Source organism: Thermobia domestica, unplaced genomic scaffold, assembly GCF_964235325.1.
Source record: "Thermobia domestica unplaced genomic scaffold, izTheDome1.hap1.1 HAP1_SCAFFOLD_496, whole genome shotgun sequence".
Lineage (NCBI taxonomy): Eukaryota > Metazoa > Arthropoda > Insecta > Zygentoma > Lepismatidae > Thermobia > Thermobia domestica.
Window position 1 is genome coordinate 45,534 of NW_027656206.1, and position 25,715 is coordinate 71,248.

The 25,715-nt window shown below is 36.7% G+C and overlaps 1 protein-coding gene across 1 annotated transcript in view; it reads left to right on the forward strand.

The window, feature by feature from the left end:
- Window positions 1-1,398: 1,398 nt before the first annotated feature.
- Window positions 1,399-25,715, forward strand: part of Tsp66E (Tetraspanin 66E) — a 52,737-nt gene continuing 28,420 nt past the window's right edge. The window contains exons 1-2 of the mRNA XM_081747707.1: window positions 1,399-1,481; window positions 9,030-9,128. Coding sequence (XP_081603833.1) covers window positions 1,416-1,481; window positions 9,030-9,128 — 165 coding nt within the window. The 5' untranslated portion in view covers window positions 1,399-1,415. The remainder of the gene's footprint in view (window positions 1,482-9,029; window positions 9,129-25,715) is intronic.

Here is a 25,715-nt window from a genome sequence, read left to right on the forward strand (position 1 = left end):
ATTGGGAGTTTGACTACGGACACATAATTTGAAGTACTCACCAACTATCTCTATAAAAATTGTTGTGGCAGTACCGCAGGATTCTGAAACATTGATATTTAGATAGGGCACATACTAGTTCCTAAGTGAAATCTTGACACGATCACGGTAGGTTCCATAGGTTTGGAGCTATAGACATTTTTAAAGTTCCTTTTTTTTTTTTTTTTCATGTTTTCGGCAGCTTATAACTGCAAAAGGAGGCATTCGTTCACCCAGGTTGGTATATACTTTTTGTCTTATCTTGGTGTCAGGAATCATCTTCCAAACGTTGTCGGTGTTGTTTTGAAATTATATATATATATATATATATATATATATATATATATATATATATATATATATATATATATATATATATATATATATATAATATAATTTTATAGTTTATCCACTCATCTGATTTTCAACATCCTTCTGTACCCACATTATTTTGAAGACTACCACTGGCCCCACGTAGGGTAGTTGCTAATGCTCTCGCCTTTGGTGCAAGCGATCACCATGAGAACACTTAGTACAAAAAAAAGTATATTTCCAGGCTAGCAGTCCTCAGGGCCGGATTAAGGGGAGAGGTTAGGAGGGGCTGTAGCCCCGGGCCTCAAAATGGACGGAGTCCTCCACTCTGATCAAAATCTCAACTAGTTATATATATATATATATATATATATATATATATATATATATATATATATATATATATATATATATATATTATAAAACTCTCGAACTGTACTTTCACAGAAATGTATTAAGCGAAGTCAACAGGGGGGTTACATATATATTTTTTCTAGACCCGGGTCTCCAGATGGGTTAATCCGGTCTTGGCCGTTCTGATTGAGGTTTCCTTCATTCACATCAGGCTAATGCCGGGAGTACGTGACATTATGGTCCCAGGTAGCTTTCTTCCTCCCAAATTTCCCGGGCAGCGTCATCGTTGAGGGTCGTTATCCTTTATACGTGACGGTCTAACATGACCATAGACGCCGAAAGCCCAGAAATCTGATTCCTACCCTAATCTAACCTTTTTAGCATACTTCTGAAACACATGGACAAGTTGGAATCTGAATTACATTTTACTGTTCTCCTGGGACTCGAACCCCAAATCTCGTGTCAAGAAAAATATCACGTCATACAAACCAAACTTATTCACCTTGTGTACACGTGATACTGGTACTTTTTTTTAAATGTTAAATGTTGTATGTATCCAGGACTTTTATGTCCGAAATAGGACAATCTAAGAGTAATACTTGACATATAGCAAACAAATGTAAGTTAAACTAGAATTACCATGAAAACAATATTGTATGTAAAATAGCCTATATATTATGATGATTACAGTTTTTATACAATAAACATTTCGTCTCTTTCAGATACGTGGTATGGCTTTGGATTGTGGAGCGTGGCTGGCGAAGTATTTGCTGTGCCTCTTCAATTTCGTATTTTTTGTAAGTACAATTTCATTATTTTAGAAAATATGCTATCGTGGAAACAAGCAAATGAATTAAGGTCCAGCAGCTTCCCATACCTATGTAGATTGAGTTTCTTTTATTGGAGATAAGGGAACATTAACGTGCGCAATTATTTGGTTGGTGCAGTTGAAATACCTGTTACAACTAATGGAAAACCATCCTCCGTAATGCAACCAATGGATGGAGTGAGGTAACGCGTCCTACGTCACATACTTAGTACATGTTCACAGAAACAGATTAGGGTACCTAGTTAGTCAGGATCCCAAGGAGTGAGGAGGCACTATATTGTCGATCAGAGTCGTGCGAATGTTCAACATGGAGAATACACTATTGCGAGTCATTTTTCCTTTACAAGCGCAAACTCAAAACATTCTGCACGTCTAGCCGCGAAAAACAACAGTAGAGCATTTGGGTCGGAGTGGAAGGTTGAGCACGTTATTCGCTGTTAGGCTGCTGAAATTTCGTGCCGGAAATAAGACGAAGAATGAAATCCGCAGCCACTGATCAACAGCATATTCTGATGAGCTCACGAACATAGTGGAGGCCTACCCTCAATGAAGTGTTTGTTCAATTGCAGATGGGTTAGAATACACCGTACCACTGTTGTTTGGCGACTCCGTACAATCAGTAAGATGAGAAACTTGGACTTAAGGATGCCACATCTGCTGACACGAGCCAACAAGGATCGTTGTTTGGAAGTGCGCAGTGATCTGCGTGTACGAAGAGCGCCGTCCTGGCTAAGCAGTTAGCGTACGCGCCTTTGGCGTGGGATACTCGGGTTCAATTCCCGGCGGGAGCTCATGTGGTTCGGATTCCACGTTAGTGAGTCCCGTCTCATATGACCTAGCTGCTGAAAGGGACGTTAAACTTAAAATCAACTCAACTCAACTCAACTGAGTGTACGAAATAAGCACGAAGCTCATTTGCATCGGATTGCCACTTTTAGTGAAAGATGGACCTGCTCCGACAACCTAAACCGTCAGGACAGATGTTGGATAGTGACCGATGTCCAGGACAGTTTCCAAAAGAACTCCTTCACCCGCAGATAATGATGATATGGTCTGTCGAGGTGAAACCGTCTCTGCGGTGCGTTAGAATGATGAACTCCTTAAATACACGGCAGACATCTCGACAATGTTCAGAGGACATATAATGTTTTGCACCTCTTCCAGAATTTCGTTCACTTCTGGACAGGAAAGAACTTCCTTGAGTACCAGGTGGTGTAACATGCGATTGATGACATCTTCACATAGCAGATTCCAGACTTGTTTCGTCATAAAAATTAATCTTCGATTGAGCGATAAAAGTGTGTGTTGCCCCAGCGGGGGATTACTTCGGCTAGCGAAAATAGTGTAGCCTTCTTCCTCCCTGACTTTGAAAGTGACACATAGAAGACTGGCATTTCTGTGGCACCAACTTAATGTATTCTTCCTCGAAGTACATTTCGGTTTATTATGTTCTAAGTGGTTTAGCTGATCTCAATCGAAATTTAGAACCATTAGTGGTAAAGTTTGAAGAAAGGAAAATCTAATACCGTACTGAGTCGAAAATACACGCCTTAAAGGAAGAAAGAAAAGTTCAATATCCTTTTATATAAATAAAAAGACCGATTCGGGGGAAGTAATGATTTTTATGTTCCCATACACCATATCTCTAGCACTGTAAAGAAATGTTAAGTTTCTCAAGACAGTGTGATGTGGAAAGGTGGAACCTAAAGACAAATGGAGAATTCATTCATGCATTCATTATATGTGGGGATCCCGTTGCGCGGCGACCACTCCACTGCCATTGTGTACGTCATTACATTTGTCAGATGCGACCCTCTGTGTAATCTTTTGATCTGATAGCGATATCTTTCCACGTTTGAGATATTTGGTGCTATATCAACGTCTTTGCCGCTTTTTCAACACTCACGTGAATACAGTGCCACTTTCGACCCATGTCCATTGAGCATTTTCCTCTTAGTTTCATGTCTTATTACCACCTCCAGTTTATCGGTGCATTATCTAACCACCCTGTATAATACGTAGAGTTGGATAGATTTGCACAATAATACTTGTTTTATTTCCAAAAATAAATCCACTTTACGCTTACGCAAACCTTAGGTATTATACAAGGAAAGTCTCTTCGGATGGGAACTAAGAAGTTATGGCTAAGAAAAGGAAAAAAAAAAAAAAAAAAACTCGTATATTGTGTTGAGACCTTGGTGTATGAGCACGCAGATAGTTATACTAAGATTTAAAATAGACTGATTTGAAAATAGTGTCTATGCAGTGCACGATTTGTCATTTTAAACCTTCACGTTTCATGCAAGTGGAAAATATTTATAGCCTAACTAAGTTGCAGGACTACTGTAATTAGCAAAACACAGTAGTTACACGATCTTCTCCAATACATTGGTACTTCGTAAAGTTTTGTTTTTTTATATTTTAAGACCTACATAAAGGTTTCCGGTAAATAATAACTATATTATATTTAGTTAGTAATTTTTGTGTACCTTGTATAACACACACATAATGAGAGGTTAATTAAAAAACATCGTAAATTAAAATAATTAAATTCACGTAGGGTAAGAGTTGTTTCCACGTGTTGAACTCCACTGTGCATTTAAATTATGAATATATGCAAAAGGGATATTTAAAAGTCTTTTAAGTAGGTGAAAGTAATTAATACAGTCTCTAAATATATCAAAACAGGTTTTCCAATTTTGAGACTTGGTTGTTTGTATCATTGAATGTTCTCGAAAAAAAAAAAAAAAAAAAAAAAAATTGAGGTAGCTATATTAAATACGTATCGCTTCTCTGTAATCTTAATTCTAGGTTTTAGAACAAAAAAGTTCAGTTTTTGTAGAAATCTATAATTATGATACAAAATAATCTCATTGCATGAGTAACGCTAATTGGTAATAGTTAACAATCGCCGCTCCGCTATGTTCACTTCTTGTTTGCCTGCTGGCTTCACTTTATTTTAAAATATCTCAATGGAAATTACTAATATTAAACATTTAAATAGATTTTTCTTTACAAAGTAATTATGAAAGGGGGGACTATTTGAGTATAGCAAGAGAGAAATTGATTTTTCTGAAAACTAACGCAATAGACTATTTTGCTTGTAACGTCAAAATATTAGTGTCGTAAGTTACTATACTAGGTATGCAATAATTGGACATTTGGAGCGAAACAATCGACAGTTATTGATAAATCATAATTTTCTTTTTTAAGTGCATCAATTGTATCCGTGAATGAACACGACATGCAAACATGTGAATTTGCCATATCAGCGGAAAGCATAATGGCTTTGCAAAATTGTGTTCGTAGAATAAAACGAAAAGGGCTTCGCCCTATTTCTAATGCTGAAAATTCTATTTTTTTAATTATGTAGAATGAGAATTCGCGCGCCAAATGCTTTTCCAATGTTAAATTTGACATTCCGTTTTCCGGTGATTATTCCTCAACGGCAGGTCCGATCGGAACAGTAACTCCTTACGAACTCAAGGCGCGCTCTCGAATCACTGTGAGATTTGATTAAGAACTATTCAGGCCTAAGTCGAGTAGGGAGGAACTTCACTCAAAGTACAATGTTAAAAAAAAAAGTAAAAAAGAAAGTGCTGTTGTTATAAAATTGGTAGTTATATAGCCTATATAAATGCCAGAAGATTGATCCATTTGGGTCTTTGAAGGGGCTATTTGAGTCGGTACTGTAATTTTGTTGGAGAAAAAAATAACAAAGTTTCATACTAAATTATTGAATGAAAACTAAGAATAATTTAAGACCCGCTGTAGAAAACAATGTGTTACCTTGAAATTGTCTCATTTATTTTATTTTTTTAATACGTTTATGCCTTAGTTAGATTTTCATACTTTGTTTCTATGCTAGGTTGTACTTCTAAGCAACAGTATTTCTATTTTGTGACGCTTCGGCATAATGTACTATCTTTTGTGTCTACTGTTACAGTAACTTTTGTTTCTGGCACTTACATTGTTTTCTACAGCGAGGTTTCAATTACTATAGATAATATCTTATCCAGGTTAATTTTAACTCATTAGTGAGTTAAAAAATAAGATTAGCGTACTTCGAAAGTTATGAACCAAGAGAATTACTAAAGAAATATTCACTTCACAATCACTTGTCACAAAAAAAGGTGTTCTCTCCCAAAACTCCTACACATATCTCATAATATTATTGTTTAAACAAAATTTTAACCTCATGCTTTTCTCAATTTCAGTTTACTCAAATAACTGCATTATTTCCTTATGCGAATAAGGACGTGACTGACAAAGGCGACAAAATGTCGTCTGAAGTATATACAATCAATTTCATACACATATGCAAATGCTCCAGTAAATATATGCACTCGTACAGCTTTTTGCACTTTTTTTGTTGCGTACAAAACATCAGATCAGGCGAAGAAAATAGGTATTCCAATTCACCTTGCTAAGAGAAGATTCACATTCTCGGCAACCTGTTGAATAAATTGAGAACAATAACGCAAACGTTTTACACGAACAACAAATGAAAGCTAAATAGAAGTTATGGCACTGTTGCACAAACTAAATTTGGTAGTAAATATATATATATATATATATATATATATATATATATATATATATATATATATATATATATATATATATATATATATATATATATATATATATATATATATATATATATATATATATATATATAAAATATTATTTTGATTCAAATAGCTCGAGTCCCTGTTACAGATATACAGAAATCATAGTCTACTTCTTCTTTCATTAGAATTATAATTTTTGTTTCATAAAGTTAATAGCAAGGGACACAATCTAACATAAAAATGAAAGTGACTGTGATTTCATGCCTCTTGAACCCGACCGATTTCGATCAAATTTTCAACATTGATCAGGTTCAGGCCTGGGATGGTTTTTATCGTTTCACTTTGACTACAACATAGGGGAAGAATATATATACCGGTATATATAATATAGTTTTCGGGGTCGTTGAGATGAACAGTGACACTTCCGATGCTATTTAAATCCAAATTCAGCCCCGCAACTTGAGGGAGCGGGAGATATATATATAACTAACTCACTCACTCTATGGCCTATGGAACCCGGAGGTTCAATGCCGCGTTCACAAAAGCTCTCCACTGAATTCTATCCTTAGCTAACTGCATCCAGTTTCTACTTTGTATTCCAATCTCTGCGAGATCCATCTTAATATTGTCCTCCCATCTGCGCCTAGGTCTTCCTAATGCTCGTTTTCCGATTGGTCTTCCTGTCAAGACTTTGAAAGCGTTTCTACTTTCTTCCATTCTAGCTACATGACCCTCCCACCTAAGCCTCCTAGACTTGACGACCCTAACAATGTTGGGTAAACCATATAAATTATGTAGTTCCTCGTTATGAAGTTTCCGCCATTCCCCATTCCCGTTCCTCTTGGGACCGAATATTCGTCTCAGGATCTTGTTCTCAAATACATTCAGTCTATGTTCTTCCCTCAGAGTAAGTGACCATGTTTCGCAGCCATACAAAACAACAGGCATGATTACCGTTTTGTATATTTTAAGCTTCAAATTTCTCGACAGAATACTCGACGATAAGAGATTTTGAACCGAATACTAACACGAATTCCCTGCTTTTAGTCGACATTTAATTTCTCCGATATATATATAAAAGTGATCGAAAATTACCGGCAAGTTAAAAGGAAATCGTCTATCAGAGAGCACTTTAGTGTCAGTAAACAGTGACTGACTAATGAAACATATTACTAATGTTTCTTATTTGAACTCTGTGAAGCAGCTAATTGACGCTAGTATATAAAAAAAAATCATTTTGAAAAAGCAACAGGCATTTAAATAATTGAAGATCTGAATTGCATAAAATCCCAAGTACATTCTTTTTATTAGTTTTTTTTTTTGTTAGCATCTATGTTTTAAGGGCTATTCACTTGCATAATACGTAAATCCAAATCAAAACCTAAAAAAAAAAGAAAAAAAGAAAAGAAAAAAAAATACAAAATAGTTTCAGCTAAACAGAATAGCATGCCAGGTATAATCTTCTTGTCTTTCTTCTAAGATCACAAAAGTACTCCAGTGGACTTGGGATGTTCTACAAATCAGGTCTTCATTAAAAAAAAAAAAAAAAAAAAAATCAGTAAACTCAAATCTTTAAAATTGCACTTAGTTTAAACAAATAACCGAAAAATAATTTGCTAAATAAATCAAAGGTCTGAAAAATAAACATGGCGTGGGTACTCAATGCTGTTTACAATTATGACCAATACACACATATTGTAGCCCTCTCATATAAGACATTTTTTTTTTTTTGGTGGCATAAGTATATCGTTGATTCAAGCGTGAGTTGACGTATATTATGGTTGACCGAGTGGATGAAGACAAATGGTTAACATAGATGCCCGAACTCACAAGATTGGCACTTAACGATACGAGTGTGATACGCACCTCAATCGACCTTGCCCTCACACTACCTCACGCTCAGTTCGTGCGATTGTCTCAAATCATAATGTGGATTTGAGGTTTAGTGAGTGTGATGTCGAAATGATATTGATGTGAGCGTGGCGTTTAGTTGAATTTGCTGTCAGACTGATGGTCTGAGTGATGTCAAAATGTTGTGATCGTGAGGCATATCAGAATGGTGAGGTTGAGTGAGTGTGATGTTTGATTGATGTTGTGAACACGAGGTTGAGTAGACTATTTGATAGGAGCGTGAGGTCGAAATGGGAATGTGAGGGTGATGTGTGAATGATGGCGTGAGCATGAGGTTGGGTCAAAGTACGCACCTCTAGTCCCAGGTTAGAATCTGGTGAACAGTCATCTAGGTTGAAGTAGCTTAGGATTTTCTTCCAGCAGGTAATTAGAAGTGGTATCTTTCTAAATCGGCAGGTTGAATTTTGTCCACATCTTAACTATGTATAAAACTACATGAGCTGACATAAATTATTGAGCACTTCCTGTAGGGCTACAATGATTAAATTTGGCATGATCGTAGCTTTCCGGGACTAACCCACAGGAAAATTGCCAAAAGTGAATATTTTTAATTTTTACGGGGTCTAAAGGTGGGTGAAGAAATTCCCATGTTATTTAAATGGGCGCTTTCTTGGGATACAAAATCTTATCTTTTAGATAGTTGAAAAAGAAACTATAAAATTGTGGGTTGAAGGGGTGCGAGGCCGTAGGCGAGCAAAGACAGTTTGTGGGTGCGAAGCCTCCGGATTGGCAGATGTAGGAAATGTGAAGAGCAAGTTCACGAAATTAACTGTTGATGCAATGGCCGATGGAGAAGAAATGCGAGGCCGTAGGCCGAGCGACTCAGGGGGCTGGGGGCGGAGCCCCCTGCTACCCAAATGCTAGTCTTTTTATGTTACTGCTATTAATTGTTAATGATTCCGGTGGAAATTGGACACACTGTGATGCACATAAATCTATCACACATCCACTAAATTTGGCCGAATATATATATATGTATGTATGTGTGTGTGTATGCTAGCAAACTAACATTTTCTTTTTCTTTCCTGTAGGTTGCTGGCTCCGTGGTTCTAGGTCTTGGAATCTGGTTGGCTGTAGATAAAAACTCATTCATAGTCATAACAAAAATTAGCCAGAACGAAAATCTTCAGGTAAGAATATTGTTGTAAAAGTTCCGTAAAATTTTTTAAACCACCGGCAAAACTTATTTTTTTCGGAAAAAATGGAAAATTTGGGAAATAAAAGTTCTATTTGTATATAATTTCTTTCAATATATAAATTACATTTAATGAACTTCAAAATATATTATTTCCTGCTTTCAATACGACCATTATGATGGATACAATGCTCCTAGCCAATAGTAATGGAACTGAATGAAGAGAGTTGAGTTGATTTTAAGTTTGTTCCTTTCAGCAACGAGGCTATATGAGACGGAACCTACGGATTAACGTGGAATCCGAACCACATGAATGAAGAGAGAGAGAGATATCTTTGATTCAATTTTTGATTCACTCATAGATCTCCAAAACTATTAGAAGCAGAACTTTGAAATTTTGTAGAAATAATCTCTTTGTACTCTAGGTTGCAGATAAGACGTGTTTTTGAGATTTCACTCCGAAAATGGGAAAAAGCAGTCGTGGAAGTTTGGTTACTGTTCTTTAGATCTCCGAACCTATTAGACACAGAACTTTGAAATTTTGTATAGATATTCCTTATGTAGAGTAATTCGGGGGAAAGTGAACATAGTAAGCATGAAGGTGAAAAAATCTTACACAGAAATGGTAGTACAACTGATTGACAATTATATATGAATAGAACAGATCTTTTGCATTCTGCAAATACAGAGGTTGTTCAGTCTACATTTGGCCAATTTCGACTTACCTAAAAATTTACTTTCTGACTGTTCCATATTACAATAGCAACAAAAGAGGCTACAAATCTACCCAACTTCCGTGCTGTCCATGCTCGCTGCATTCAATAGTTCGCTTTTTTTCCCTCTGTCGTCAGCCCCAGACCTTCTTCGGCAGCCCCAGCCTCAATACTGCACAGACAGGGGCTTCGCAAGGTCAGCATCTATCATGTTTTCTTACCACATATCATTACCCTTAACTCGATTCACTTCACCCTAATGGTCACTTCCCCCCGAATTACTCTATCCTTGGCTGACTATAAGATAGTTTTACCAAATTTGACCCCTGAGAGAGGAAACAAAGGGAGTGTTTACGTAGCTCTAACTTGTACTAACGACCATTTTGAAACCAGAAAAAAATGCGCATATCTTTCAAATATTTTTATAAACCTTATTCTTTGCCGTACTTTGCTAATTATTTTATAATTTGGGCTAGATATGAAGATCAGCATGGAACACACCCATTTTTCTTAAAAAATATTCTTCATATTATATGACGAATATTCTGTATTTTTAGAATCTTTTGGATTACAATTGTAACCTTTCAAATTCTTTGATTTCTTTTGTAAAAAATCAATCTCAAGAACAATATGTATATCATAAGACAAGCCTTGAAAAATCCCGGGCCCCATGTTATAACGTCTGCAAATGTAAGTCAGGCGCTTACCTAACTCAAGGCCAAAACCTGTGTATCAAATTGAATGTTTATTATTGTGGTGCCTAGGCCAGATTTTTTTTTTTTTCGAATATCGTTTGTGATCCACTGAATCCATTCTATTTGGACGTAACCTGGCATAGAGATAGACCTTGAGTTGCTTAGTAAGCATGTAAGATATGGGGTATTTCAAAACAATACCGACAACGTTTGGCAGGTGATTCCTCACCTCAAGATAAGACAGAAAGTATAGAGCAATCTGGGTGCACTTCCTTTCGGAGTTATAGGCTGATGAAAACATGAAGACTTCAACTTTAAAGGTACATAGCTCCATGCCCTATCCAAATATCCGAATATCCAAGTTTCAGTATCCTTTGGCCAGTGGCGTAGCACACTTTTGCGGGCCCCCCCGCAAAGTATAGAGAAGGGGCCCTAGTTGTAAAGCCGATAGAAGAAAGTTTGAGGTTCTACTTCTTTAAATCTTTATTCAGCGCAAGACTTCGGGGCCCCCTATACCTCGGGGCCCCCCCGCACTGCGGGGGTTGCGGGGGCAGCTGCTACGCCACTGCCTTTGGCACTTCCGCAACAATTTGTATTGAGGTAGTTGGAGAGTACTTCATATTATATGGTAGTAGCCAAATTCGCTCTATAAACATTGCTTCATGAATATCTTATGACTCTGGAACATGTATTTTTGGATAGTGCACATATTAGTTCCGAAAAGTTCATTTTTTCATGTTTTCGGCAGCCTATAACTCCAAATGGAAGCCTTTGTGCATCCAGGTTGATCTATACTTTTTGTCTTATCTTCGTGTGAGGAATCATCTCCCAAACGTTGTCGGTGTTGTTTTCAAACGCCCTGTATATATAATATGACCTCACCGCTCTCCAACACTTTGAGTAATAGAAAGAGTATAGCACAGACGTGGCCAACTTTTTTTTTTTTTTTTTTTTTTTTTTAATAAGATTTGAGGGACTTCAGAAATTACTGACGGTCTATTTCTCTGTTGAACATCCCGCTAGACAGAATAACAAAACAGTGAATTGATATGACACAGGCCATTGCGAACAAACTCTAACGACATTCCGGTCCACTAGTAGACAGCAGGCAGTGCTTTGGCCATCCCCTGCTATAGCTGGCCATCATAATCTAGATTACCTAAATTGAGACTTGACTTTTTTAATTATAAAAAATATTATTTTTAACTTTAGTTACTAAGCCAATTCAATAAGAAAGCCGTTGGTACCAGGCGAGTTTTTAGAACCATGAAGATTTCATAAAATTACTTTCAAATGTTCGGAGCACAGACCCTGAGTGGCGCAGATATAAATAAATAAATAAATAAATAAATAAATAAATAAAAAAGAATGAGGATGCATAGAACAACTATCCATAAAATATAAATCAGTCGACTCACGACCAACCGGCTCGTCACTAACCTGTCTGCATTATCCGCCCTAGTTAAAAAGGTTTTTTTTTTTTTTAAATCTCTGTAATAAAAATCGAGTAGTTTTTGAATGTTCTAATCTAGCGCTATTCAACCAGGGGTACACGCAGATGTTTTTCTGGAGGTACGTAATCCTAATATAAGCATATTTCCAATATTTATTGAACGATCATAGTTGGAGATTTTTTTTTCCAATGGACGATTTACGAAATGACGTCACGCGCGTCTAATATTCCCAAGTAATCGGTTAACATTTTGAATTTTTAACGTTGTCCTTAGTGTGCGAATTATCAGGGAGGGTGAGGGGGAGATATCCTTCAGTAGAACCGGATGTCTCCCATATGTTTTGAAATTTTCCATGTTAGTTTTTTTTTTTTCGGATGTGCATTTTATCCTCCTGTAAATAGTATTTTGATTGGCACACTGATTGTCCTTTTGTTGGGTATCTCCTTTTGTCCCTATTTTTAATCAACAAAACATGTATATTAAGCTTAATAAGTTAAATTCGATTTAATTTCTTTTAATCAGCTTCAGGGGTACACAATTCGACGGCGAATTGTGTCTGGAGGTACACGAGAAAAAAAAAATGGTTGAATAGCACTTATCTAATCAACTTATAGCGCTTTCATAAAAACATAACTTCGCTAAGTAGAAATAATCGTCTATGAAGAACTTCATGAAAAACTAAAAACTCTGAGTCAGTAAGAGTAAGTTTGGTATTTTTTAAAAAATATGTTTTTAATGGTATAAGTTCAGGTAGGAACTATAAAAGTAAACTCTGGCTTCCCGGATATTCGTGAGTCTACTATAATATCGTCGCATGAGAACCAGAGAAACGTAACTCCATTTTTGTAAGTTTAGAGGCGGGAGGACAAAAATATTATTTTATTAGAAATATGTGTTTTTAATAAGATGGTAATAGAGCTACATTACAACAGATGATAGACAAGGAGAACAGATGGCATTACGTTCTATTTACACCAAGTGGGGCTTTCAAAATTATGCTCAAACATGAAGAACACGAAAACCGTATTTTTGGAGTTACGTTGCGCTGGTTCTTATGCGACGATATGCAGGCCCGTAGCCAGTCCGAAAATGTAGGGGTGGGGCCCGGTAAAAGTTAGGGGGTCCCGATCCAAAAATATTATAATTCATCATCATATTATAGTTCATTTGCAAGCCTACTGTGGAAAATTTAGAGGGGGCGAGTAAAAATTTAGGGGGGAAGCGGCCCCCAGACCCCCCTGGATACTGGCCTGACGATATCTCCTAAAATTTGCTTTTCAAAGAATGGTTCTTATTTTGCTCTGGCTTGTGCTACATTGTAAATTCACCATCTCTGGTCTACACTGTCGTCAGTATTCTTCTGTTTGATTGTGAAGACTATTAAATGTGCTGTTTTTTTTTTTTTTTCTCTCCTTCACCGGAACACAATGATTCCAAGATATTTTGCACCTCAAGAAAATCCCTGACTCTGTGTCTAGCTCTTGGAAAAATGTTGTCACGTGATTGCTGTGAGAACATTTTCCACGGTACGTCAGCAAAAATATGTTTGTTACACCAATGTCTCGAAACGGTTTGCTGTTGAAAGCACAAATCGTGAGCTTTGAACAACACTAATATGTTTCTCATTGCTTCTCTTTTGATTATAATCTGTTAAAAGAAATCAGAAATTCATTTGTCGCACGTGAAACTTAGCAGGTCTTACGAGATGGTAGCGGAAAAATCTATCTTTTGTTATTATGTTTTTTCATTGTTTTTTGAAAATTTATGACAGTTTTTACACGCAAAGAAACATAAAATGTTTGCTTAGTAATAATTATATTAATAATAGAGAGAATGTCGTACTTGTACTGCTCTGTTGCAACCATGATTGTTTCCAGTAGCGTAAATGTCACAATGTCATATTCTCCCTCCCACAGCGGAGCAGCGTTGCCCATGCTTTAATGAATGAATGGTATACGTAATATCAACAAGGAGCTACAATAACTCCACAAACAAAATGGAAATTTCACGCTTTTCTTGCAAGTACAGTTGCATGTTGGAAGACTACTGTGGAGTAATAAAATGTCTCTCGCAAAGCATTCTCGCTTGTAAAATAGTTTCGTACGAAAGTAAACGTGACAAGTGACAATACAATGTTCTTATTACATCAGTGTTCCGCATTTTTTTTATTGAGGGGGGCGTGGAGTAGTGGAGGAGGGGACATAGTTAATTCAGTGGTTGAGCGCTCACTTCTAGTGTGAGGGATTTCGGATTAAATCCCAGTTCGTGTCTGTCACTAACAACCAATACAATTTCTCGTGGGGAGGGAGAACTTCAATACACGGGAGGTGAAAAATAGTCAAGGATGTATAAAATAGAGGATCTGTCCATACGTATCTTCATCATATGAACTCGATGAAGCCAAAAAGCAACCGAGCATCGTCTAAACCCACATATCTGATTGGCTACTCTCGCTTCCGCCATGATTGTTGGCTCGAAACATTGCGATTTTAATGGCACGGAGTGGGCAGAGTAGGAGGTGGCGAAGCTGTGACGTATGGCTTCACAATTTTGTTGTATGGGCAGATCCTCTATTTTATAACTAGTGGTGGGCACAAAAACAGGTTTTTCGGTTTTCGGTCTTTAGAAAAACCGGTTCGGTTTTTCACCGAAACCGGTTTCGGTTTTCTCCGAAACCGGTTTCGGTTTTCTCCAAAACCGGTTATCGGTTTTCTTCAAAACCGGTTCGGTTTTTCACCTGATCCGGTTTCGGTTTTCTTCAAAACCGATTCCGTTTTTTTTTTCAAAATTTGTTCTATTTCTGACCAGAATGGTGTTTCGTTGTTCTCCGGAAACTGAATCCATTTCCACAGAAATAGTCTTATGTGTTTCCGAAAAGTTTTCACCGAAACCAGTTTCGGTGAAAAACCGAACCGGTTTTGGAGAAAACCGAAATGTCGGTTTTTCGGGTTTCGGTTTTTATAGAAACCGGTTTTCGGTTTTTATAAAAACCGGTTTTGCCCATCCCTATTTATAACATCCTTGAAATTAGTATTACGGAAATGCTGGGAATCCATAATAAGCACGATATAATATATGGTCCGGGTGGGGTGGGGGATTTGTATCTCGTGGAATATATTCCCGGGCCACACCATGAATTCATTACTGCTGACATAGTTTCCGTGGGCGTTCTCGGGGTTTTCTGCACTTCCTCCCACATTCTCATTCCACACATTCGTTCAAAATCATTCACTTATCTTAATCATCGGTCCACGTTAGCCAAATATCCTATTTATGAACGGCAAATATTTCAGTGCATACCTACATCAGTAATTACTAAGAGTAAACACTCATGTTAATAGATGGCAGTACCTGCTCTATGGTTTGTACGCCTGAGACTAATAGATGTCGCTACCGTGTAGACAATTTGCTGACTTGAAACTATTGTGACGATTATATTACAACTTTAAAAACTATGTTGTTTCAGTTTATTTCAAAATATGACAAAGGGCCATGAGCATAGTTAGCTTTGAACATTAGGGATGCGCACGAGACAAGATTTGTGACCGTCTCGTCTCGAAAATGTGCTGTAAAATTGATGTCTCGACTCTAAAAATGTATATTTCTGTATTGGAAGAGCCATGTCTCCACTCGAATTTTGTCAGGAAAATCCTGTCTCGACTCGTCTCGTGCGCATCCCTATTGAACATTAATTTTTGTGTATTTTTTAAAATACTAATATAGTATGACAATTTCATTGCAGTTTTAAACTGTAATTTTTCAACTTAATAATTTCAAAATGAATAGTGATGATACTCAACATTAACATGCTTTCTGTTTATTATTAGGACAAGGGCCGTAACCATATTTAGATTTCAGAATTAATAGTTTTGTAACCGTATGTTGGTTGGTAGGCAAACTAAAAGAAATTGCAGTATTGAGGGCGAAGAACTCAGAAATCAGAAGTCAGTACTGAAAAATATTTCACATGCATACTAGTCAAAATCTACTTCCATGCCAAATTTGATCAAGATCGGGTTAATTTGACAGATTTCATGCGATATTACTGTATAATACTATCATTATGATTGACTTATTTTTATTTATTTTAACCTATTACAAAAATCCAAATGGAAAAACAAAAACCGTAACGATGTGGCTATAAAGCGTTTTTTTTTTTTTTTTTTTTTTTTTTTTTTTTTAGAGTGCAGCAGCTTTCGGCATTGCACCACGTGAATGCCGAGCTGGTATATTTCGAGAGATTTGTAGTCACTTTCCACTTGTACGATACTAGGTGAATATAAACTGTTTCTAAGGAAATAGGCATAATTTACAAGACGGCACGTGTATTCAGATTTGCGCTATTCCTTCATAATAGTTTTTGCTCTAAATTCTCTGCAGTTACCATATGATTGTTGATCAGAAAATATTCGTTCTCTTCATGTAACTAATCGTTAATTTGCTACAGGATTTCTTTGTCAACTGTAAGATACTGCCGCAGTGGAAAGCTTCAGTTTCTCAATCAGAACACCGTGTCTTGAATAAAAAAGTATAATGAAAAGACAATGAGCAAGTGTTTTCTCACAAATCATGTTTTGAAATTTGTGTGTGTGTGAGACTAACAGGTAGGCATGCAAATTAATACCATTAAAACGTAAATACAAAGAACATCCAAATTATGAGTCACTAATTATAGTATTTGGTTTGGTTCTTTTGTTTCTGTATTGAGACATACATATCTCAGTAATTTTCTCTTAAAGTAATCAGTTCTAGAAATCGTCATAATAGTAATCTAATAACCATCCTCATAAATCTAAACGTGGGCGGAAAACATATGCCACTTTTCCCCCATTGTTTGATTTTTCGTTCCGGTAGTTGGTTACATTGAAATCTACTGTATATAGTGGGAAAAAATGATGATGGCTTAGTGAAAAATGCCATATTTAGCAATATATATAATTTCATTTTCACCATTAAACTGAAATAATTTCCAGTTTAAATCATAAGGTTGTTTGTGATGTTCCTTCATTTCTTGTATTACTTACAGCGTGGCAGGTGGCTTGCCGCAAAATCGCGAGTTTTCATTTGCAATGAACAGACAGCCGTAGATACACATTGGCTGTTTGGAAGTGAAGTTCAGTTTTCAAAATATTGCATAAAATTCTCTTGCATTGTCGTGAAACAAACTATAGGGTGTCCGAAAAGTGTCCATACTCCTAGGTTTGAGTGTCACAGAAAGCAACGTGAGAGTTTGTACTCGTAACACTGCGTTCATAGTCACACACAGCACTATCTGGTATATGCGTGCTTTCAAAGTGTGTGGTATTCCTGCGTTCAGGTCACGTGAAGCATTTCAGTTGTGAAGTCATGGTTAATCTGAGTGGTTGCAGTTAGTTAAAAACCTGTTGTGCATGGGCACACAAATGAATCTACACAGCAAACAATGACACAGGTGATTATTTTTAGATTGCTTTGGTTAGGGGCCGTCTCATAAAGCAACCTTGTTTGATTGAGAGAGAAACGGCGTGTCTTCAGGATATGCCAAAGACTCATAATGGACATAAGAAGACGCTGAGGCAACGTGCTACCATTATTACTCGGTGAATTGTGAAGTATCGAATTAAGTTGCACATATGTAGTTCGTATACGCAAGTAAAGTTCTCGCGATTCTGTGATGGTGTGTTGCCATTGTCGTTCAGTCAGCCCTCCTCCTAAGTATGGGAGCTGTAACAAAGTGAGTGGTCGAGTGACATTGTCATATTTTTGTCCGTCTTTTAACTGTGATGGATGACTTATGGAAAAATGAGGGGTAATTTTCTTTTGTTTCCCTACTGCAGTGATAAGCAGATCTTTACATCCTTGGAGTTTACAGGATATTTCATTCTCTCTCTTCGAGAAAACATTACGGAGATTCTCAAGTGACTCAGAACAGAGCAGAGGCTACTCGCTCTCATCCCGAGCGAAAACTGGCGCCTAGTTTGAATCTGTTGGCAACAGTATTTCGGAGAAAATATCCATTTCAGTACCATGCAAGGGTAAAAGTGAGGGGGAACGCCGTCCCCCACATCGAAAAAAAATTATACGGTGTCCTACCAGTTCCTGAAAAAAATACAATGGGCAAATATAGTTAGGGGAACGGCGTGGAGTCATGCTGCTACCTACCGTCCCCCACCTTTTCAGATCCACTTTTACCCCGGTACCATGGAAGATGATGACTAATAGGCCAGTTTCTAAGACTACACAGAGACCATCATGATTTAGCCTATACTTTTAATCGACTATAGTGTCTACTAAATAAACTAAAATTACACTGATCTCTGTAATAACAACCTAGGGATATGGGGGACATCTCGCACATCGTATAATTCTCAAATATTAGTGCATAACTGCTGATAGCGCGTGTGCTTCTTTATAGTGTATTCCTTCAATACATGAGCAGTTCGGCAAATTCTTTGAACTTCCCCTACTGAATTTTACAACAGTATCTCTTCCTCCCCCAATCCCTCTTTTGACCGCATTTGCGGGGTTGCAATGTCGCAGCACCCAATGTCTTGTGTCTCTTATCTCTCTCCCAATACAATCGCTAATGTGAAACAGATGTCAAGCCTCCACATTTTGCTATAATCGAGTATAATATATATGTATAAAAAAACTATATATGTTGAACAACAATCTTCTAATCACAGACTGAAAGAACAGCGTTTGGAACTTTGGCAACTAAGTACCCCACGTGGACTTGACGAGCGGTTGTCAAATGCTAGAAATGAGGGTGCTGGTTGGCCATTTAGTTATCGGGGGTGTTTTCCACAAGTTCCCGCAGACTGTGACTTATGGCACTAGCCTCCGCACGTAGAAGGCGCCACCCTTTATATACAAACTGCACACGTATAGATGGAATACACATTATACGTACTTTGGTTAGGTTTATAGTGACCGCGACGACTTAAAGGTCCCAGCCTCTAGACGAATCATAGAAGTGCTTTCCGTCACGTGTGATGCATCGGAAGAATTCGATACGATTCGTAGAGGTGCCTTCCGAACGGACACTGGAGGAAAAAAATGAAAGAGAAATGCACCAACAGTGTTGCCAAATTTAGATGCAAACGAGCGAAGAAAGAAAACCTTTTAAGAACTATAACACGAACTCTAGCAGTTGTTCGAATTAAACAGTAATAATAATAATAATAGAAAAATATCGAACAACAAAACGAAACTTAGCAGCAATCTGACAACACTGCACCCTCAGATGATGATCTCTGTATAGCGCGAGAAAAGACACTGGTAGAATTTCATGGGTGAAGGGTTGGTGATCGGGACACACACTTGCGTTCTATTGGGTGGTGAAATTTGGTAAATATAGGTCAAGCTTCACGACTCATCGTGGTCACTTATAGTACTCTTTTTATGAGATGGGAGAGAGGAGGGGAGAAGTGCTGGTTCTCATCGTCAATACGTAATTCTTCAAATTTAAATAAGTGGAAGAAATTGGAGACTTTTTCTGTATTTTGATATATTTTTTTTTAATTGCAAATATATGTTCTTGAACACTTCCAATATTCAAATCTGTATAAATTTAAATATTAATTTTTTAAATACGGAAATAAAAACAGATGGCTAGAGATCTTAATCTATGTAATAAAATGCTAGGTTTATATGTTTGTCTTCAAAGAAATGTTTATATGTTTGACTCCAATCATTTCGAAAAACACAAGTGCTAGAAACGTGTAATTTTCGCTGGTCGATTCCAAATTTTGTGTAGATTGTCCAGTTCTAATCGAATATTTAAAGTATATGGCCATTATTTCTTGATTATACATCCTAACACCACATCGTTGTACGTACGGGTTGCATATCTCTCAGGCGTTAGTTTCATGGCCAAATGATAATGAAAAACAAAGGATAACAATTTCTCCAAGCTGAGATGAATATTGTTTGGAGTGTTTTCCTCAATGAACACCATATGTATCACTGACACTATAATTAATTGTGTATGCAATGTATTTGCTTATTACATACTAGATGCAAGAAGAAAGAGAACCCTGATCGTACATGAATTAGAAACTCCAACCGGAAGTAGGTTCAATCTTGCAAACGGTGCAAGATATTGAAAAAATAAGAGAAAATCTCCCTTTCATGATACTCCTTGCCGATTTTTATGAAGACGTCCTTCATTTGTGTTTGTTAAGGGACATGTACAGATATTGTGAGGAATGACAGATTCATGCTCATATGTAAATGATACGCTGTGTAGAGAGCGCAGGTTTAGCTAGTTTATATTAAAAAGAAAGAAAGAAAGAAAGAAATTGCCTATACTCTTTACTGCCGAAGAAAACAGATATTAGAAGTATGAGTGTCACCGTTAGGAGAAAACAAAGAATATATACAGTTTACATGTTACAGAATATTTTTTACATATAAAATTACATAAATGAAGTAGAAAGAAACAATCAGTTATTGTTGGCAACGAATAGCATACTTTTTACCACCATAAATATGGAGTTTTTGGGATTTTCTCCAAAACTTGTGAGAATTCATATTCTATAACAGTTAATTCAGCTCAGAGATATCCATAGATTAGGATAATGCTTCATAATGTAGAAATTTACTAGCTGAATTTCCCCTTCTTCGCACGGGTAAAATAGCTTTATGGAAAATATTTGAATCCCCCCCCCCTTGCAACGCACATAATGAAAATGTAATGAGAAAAATCCGTAATATCACTCCCTTCTTACTCATGCCGAATCTAGATTTAAACAGCATCGGGATTGTCGCTATTCATCTTGGTAACCTCAAAATTTATGGACTGGCCACTAATATCAGTCATTTTCGATTTTTTTGTCATCCTTTTGCCACCTCTCACCCGCTATGCCAGTACAGGACGAATTTGAACTTCAGCATCGGAAGTGTCAGTGCTATTTATCTCAGCCACCCTGAAGACTATGGATTGAATCACAGACAGACAGTACCTCTATCACCGTGGAGAGTTGGGGACACTGTTTGTTATTTTTAATGAAGACTTTGTATACCGAGTTTCATCTTCCTAACGTAGTAGATTCGTGAAATACTAAAATTTTCGCATAAATTGTGACTGCCACGCTCCTTCCGTAGAATGCGCATTTTAATCAATTTAACATATGACCCTTGGGAGGCCTAAGGTTAATAACTTGTCAATTATAACTTTAACTGGTTCAGTAGATATTGCGTAATGTGATCACACACGAAATCACATCTTGTTTTTGTACGTATAATAGACAAATATACTTTTAAAAGAATTATTGGAATAACTAAGTTTTACAATAGACCCAATGAATAACTATTATTGTTTTTCTTCTACGCTAACACAATCTCTACAACAATTCTATAACATACTTGAAGCTTGTACAGTCCGCAGCAAAAAACCTGCAACATCAGCATGTAAGTTTATTGTGAAACTATGCCTAACAGCCCAAGGAATCAACATATATAATATTTGTATTGTATTTGCCAACAGCATGCAAATACAGTACTGTATTCTTAACTGCTACAGATTTATGTGACGAATGCGATTGTTGACTTCTAGCCACATTTGAAATCGTGCATTCTATTTTTCAAATCTTGCATTTGAAATCTTGCATACTAGTGTGTCCATCTGTTAACTCCACCGGATAACTTTGAACGAAAACGAATTTTTGTTTCTGTTTAAGCAGTTGATAGCTAGAACGACTATCTCAGCCAGGTTGGTTAGTATAGTCAATCCATTAACCTCTCCATGGCTAACGGCGACTTCAACAGTGGCAGTCCATATTCATTACGGGATCCTGGGTTTTTGGGGTATTTTTTAGACTTTCAGTCAAGCACCTACTGCATCGTCACTATTTATCCTAGGATCATGGTTCATACCTCATTCTCTTCAGAATGGAGCTGGCTTTCAAATGGTACTACTTGCATGCACATACCATATACCAGGAGCGGGAAAAATGTCAAAGGGAAAATTTCGGAGGAAATTTTTTCACACTTTGGGCCCCCTCTGGAACGGCCTTGTGTGAACGTAGACATAAAAAAAAAAAAAAAAATCTGATAAATAGTACTTGGTATACTGAATGTGTGTGCCAAATTTCAAGTTTCTATCTTGAATACTAAGGGCGGGAGAAATTTTATCAAGAATTCCCACAATGCCCCAAATTACCGTTAAACACTATGATCTCAGGGAAAAAATCCTGAGACATCCCTAATTACCCTAGGGTCATGTTTCGCCCATCATTCTCTTCAGAATAGAACTGCCTTTCAGACGGTATGACTCACGTGTCTCCATCATGTATATAAGGCGGGAAAATCCCGAAGAAAGGGATTTTTCGGGTAAAAATATCCCTTTTTCAACCCTTTGCCCCTCTGGAACCCCCCTGTTTTAACTCACAAATCTGAAAAAAAAAAAGTGGTAAATACTACTCGGTGGACTGAATATTTGTGCAAAATTTCAATCTTCTATGTGCAAAAATAAGCTCGCCAAAAAATAATGAACATAGGCTTAATAAATGAAAATATATATTTTAGAATTATGTCACCTCCTATGTCTCGACGCAGGAAGGTGTGAAACCATACGTAAGACCTTCTACAATGCCTCTGGACTTGAAGAAAAAAAAAAACCGGACGAAAAAGCTCAAATAGGAGAGTTATAACGCAATGAACCATGAAACACCCGTATGATGGTACACAGTGACGTAGCAGCTGCCCCCGCAACCCCCGCAGTGCGGGGGGGCCCCGAAGTCTTGCGATGAATAAAGATTTAAAGAAGTAGAACTTCAACCTTACTTCTGTCGGCTTTACAACTAGGGTCCCTTCTCTATACTTTGCGGGGGGGGGGGGCGCAAAAGTATGCTACGCCACTGATGGTACAAATTGTACCATAGGATCCCGAAAGATCGATGATCCTGTTTTTTACCAGTTTTTATTATTCTCTGCTGTGTACCCTATTGTTATGCAACCCAAAATGTTCTAGAGTTTGCATGTATAGTATAACATCTAGGAGATCGTACTGATCTAGGTTTTACTATGTGAAACTAAAATAGGAACTAACTGAATATGGAAACAGAAAATATAATAATTGTAAAAACAATGCTTTTATAAAATACAAGAAAATATTTTTTGTTGGAGTAAAATAAGCAAATGGCATTGAAACTGTAAAAGCTTTGAGCGCTGTCAGAGATTCGCTGTGCTTCATTATAATGGACGCACCCAATGGTTTTATAATCTTTAGTCCCTTTTAGGAAGTTTAATATTTAGTTTATGTACTGTGCATACCTAAACTACTGGAGTAACGAAAAAGTGGAAAGAAATATTAAAGAAACTTGAACTGACTTCAAAAGAGCGCTGAAAAGCAGAAGACAGTTCTAAAAAGCTATTAAAAAAAAAAAAAACTAAAATTTTGGAAAGCTCTAAACGTTACTATTATCAATAATAATAAAAAAAACAATTAGTCTAGACCAGCGTTTCCCAACCTTTATCAACTTGCGGCACACTATGGGTAAAACTTGAATTCTCGCGGCACACTCATACATTTTATTATATTTAAATATAAAATACCATGGTATCTTTTTCTGTGATTACTGATCTAACAGAGAAGAAAGCTCGATCACTGGTTTTCCACCATGATAAATCATTATGCTTATTTTTCATTCTAATTTAAAAATAGAAAACAATTGCAATGAAATATTGGATTTAGGTTCTTAAAAATACGCTCTCTTTTTTCGAAAACTGCATCCAAACTTTCACTAAGAAGGAAGATCACTAAATAACGAACGAACTAATAAATCTTTTACTTTTAAAACTCAAATGTAGGTAATTCACATGCTTTTTTTTTTTTTTTTTTTTCGAAAGGATTGAATATTTTAAAATTTGAAGTTACGAAATAATCTGCAACAAGAAAGAAGCAATAATGGTCATAACATCATAACAATGATAAATATCTTTTTCAATATTAAAAATGTACAGAAAAGTAACGCGGTATGAAACTTAATATTGTAGATTCATATTAGAGGTTCATAGTAATGTGAAATACAAATATACATTTTTCCCTATGTCCTGCAATTTGATTGCTATAGAATTAATAATTTTGTTTCGATTTACTCGCGGCACACCAGCGGCCCATTCACGGCACACCGGTTGAGAAACGCTGGTCTAGACCAAGCCAAACAAGTGAATGCATAATCATAATAAATTAATAGTACCTAGAAACTATAATTTTATATTATCCAATAATTTGGTTTGGCACAGATTTCAATTGTTTTATTAATAATAGTAATGTTTTAATGCTTTTAAAATTTTCTCCTTTTTAGCACTTTAACTATTTTCTGCTTTTTTGAAATTTTTCTTAAGGAAAAAAAAATTAAAAATATTTTCCCAGAGCATTGCCTTCATTTTGATTTTCTCCCGGAGAGAATTCCGTAATTTCCTGAAAGAAAGGCTGCCGGACAGGACACTTGTCTCAATAAAAAGAAGGCAAGAGAAAGAGAAAATGTAGGGTGACAATAATTTGTATTGTTATAAGTGGAACACACTAAAAATTACAGCACAAACTTATTTCGGAATATATTACGGATTTCGCAGCAAAACAATACTTGAAAATGTGAAACAAAACGGTGTTTATTGTGTAGTTGGAAACATACTAATAAAGCAGTGTCACATAATGAACATATATTACAATAAAACTTAATTATAATGTTCTGTAGTGACAGAAAAATGTGTTCTGTTCTCAAAACAGGACAATCGTAATTAATTAGGGCGCACATTGATCCTATCTGGATCCAATTTTTAAGGGATAAGTATAGCCTCAGCACAGGGACATTAAACTGCAGATTACTGAAATAAAATTATATAAAACTACAGAACTCTTCGAGAGTTGTTCAGCATAAGAGTGGACTGCATTCACGTCAAGTTCATGATTGACAGAAATTAGTGTATCGTTCATTATGTCTGTAGTAGTAAATCAGACATATTAGTAATCGTATTTAAATACGATAGAAACGAGGAGCTCCTTCATGACTAAGCGGTTAGCGTACGCACCTTTGGCGTGGAAGACCCGGGTTCGATTCTCGGCGGGAGCTCATTGTGATTCGGATTCCACCCTAATCAGTAGTTCTACGTCTCATATAGCCGCGCTGCTGAACGAGATGTTGAACTCAAAATCAACTCACTCGACCGTAAAAATGAAATTTGGTGGTCAATTTTTCATGCTTATGCCCTTTAGGCCAGAAGGAAACATATTATTAATGAAGTAAATAGTAATTTTAAAAAATGATGGAATAAGAATGTGGGAGAAACACACGAACATTGTTAACCAACACAAACTAGACTCGAAGCCTTTTTTTTTTTTTTGCTGATTCTGGTTTTCTATCAATCAGAAAACAAATCTGTTTTCCTACAAAACTGTTTGCTTTTATAAAAACTAAGATTGCCCATTCTTACTACAGCCTTTGGTGCGAGCGGTCCTGGGTTCGATCCCCAGTGGGGGCACTCGGACGAAACAGTGTAAAAGTTTATTCAGGCCAGCCATTCTGAGGGAGGTTTTCCTGGGTTTTCCTCATTCATGCCAGACAAATGGCGGGATGGTACCTCACACACATGCCCCAGGTTGCTTCCTTTCTTCCCCTATAATTTTTTTCCTTTCCTTTCTTTGGATAGTGTGATCCCGAGGAACGTCAACCCTCATACGTAACGGGCTAACATGGCCATAGATGCCGAAAGCCCACAAATCTGAATTCCAAAT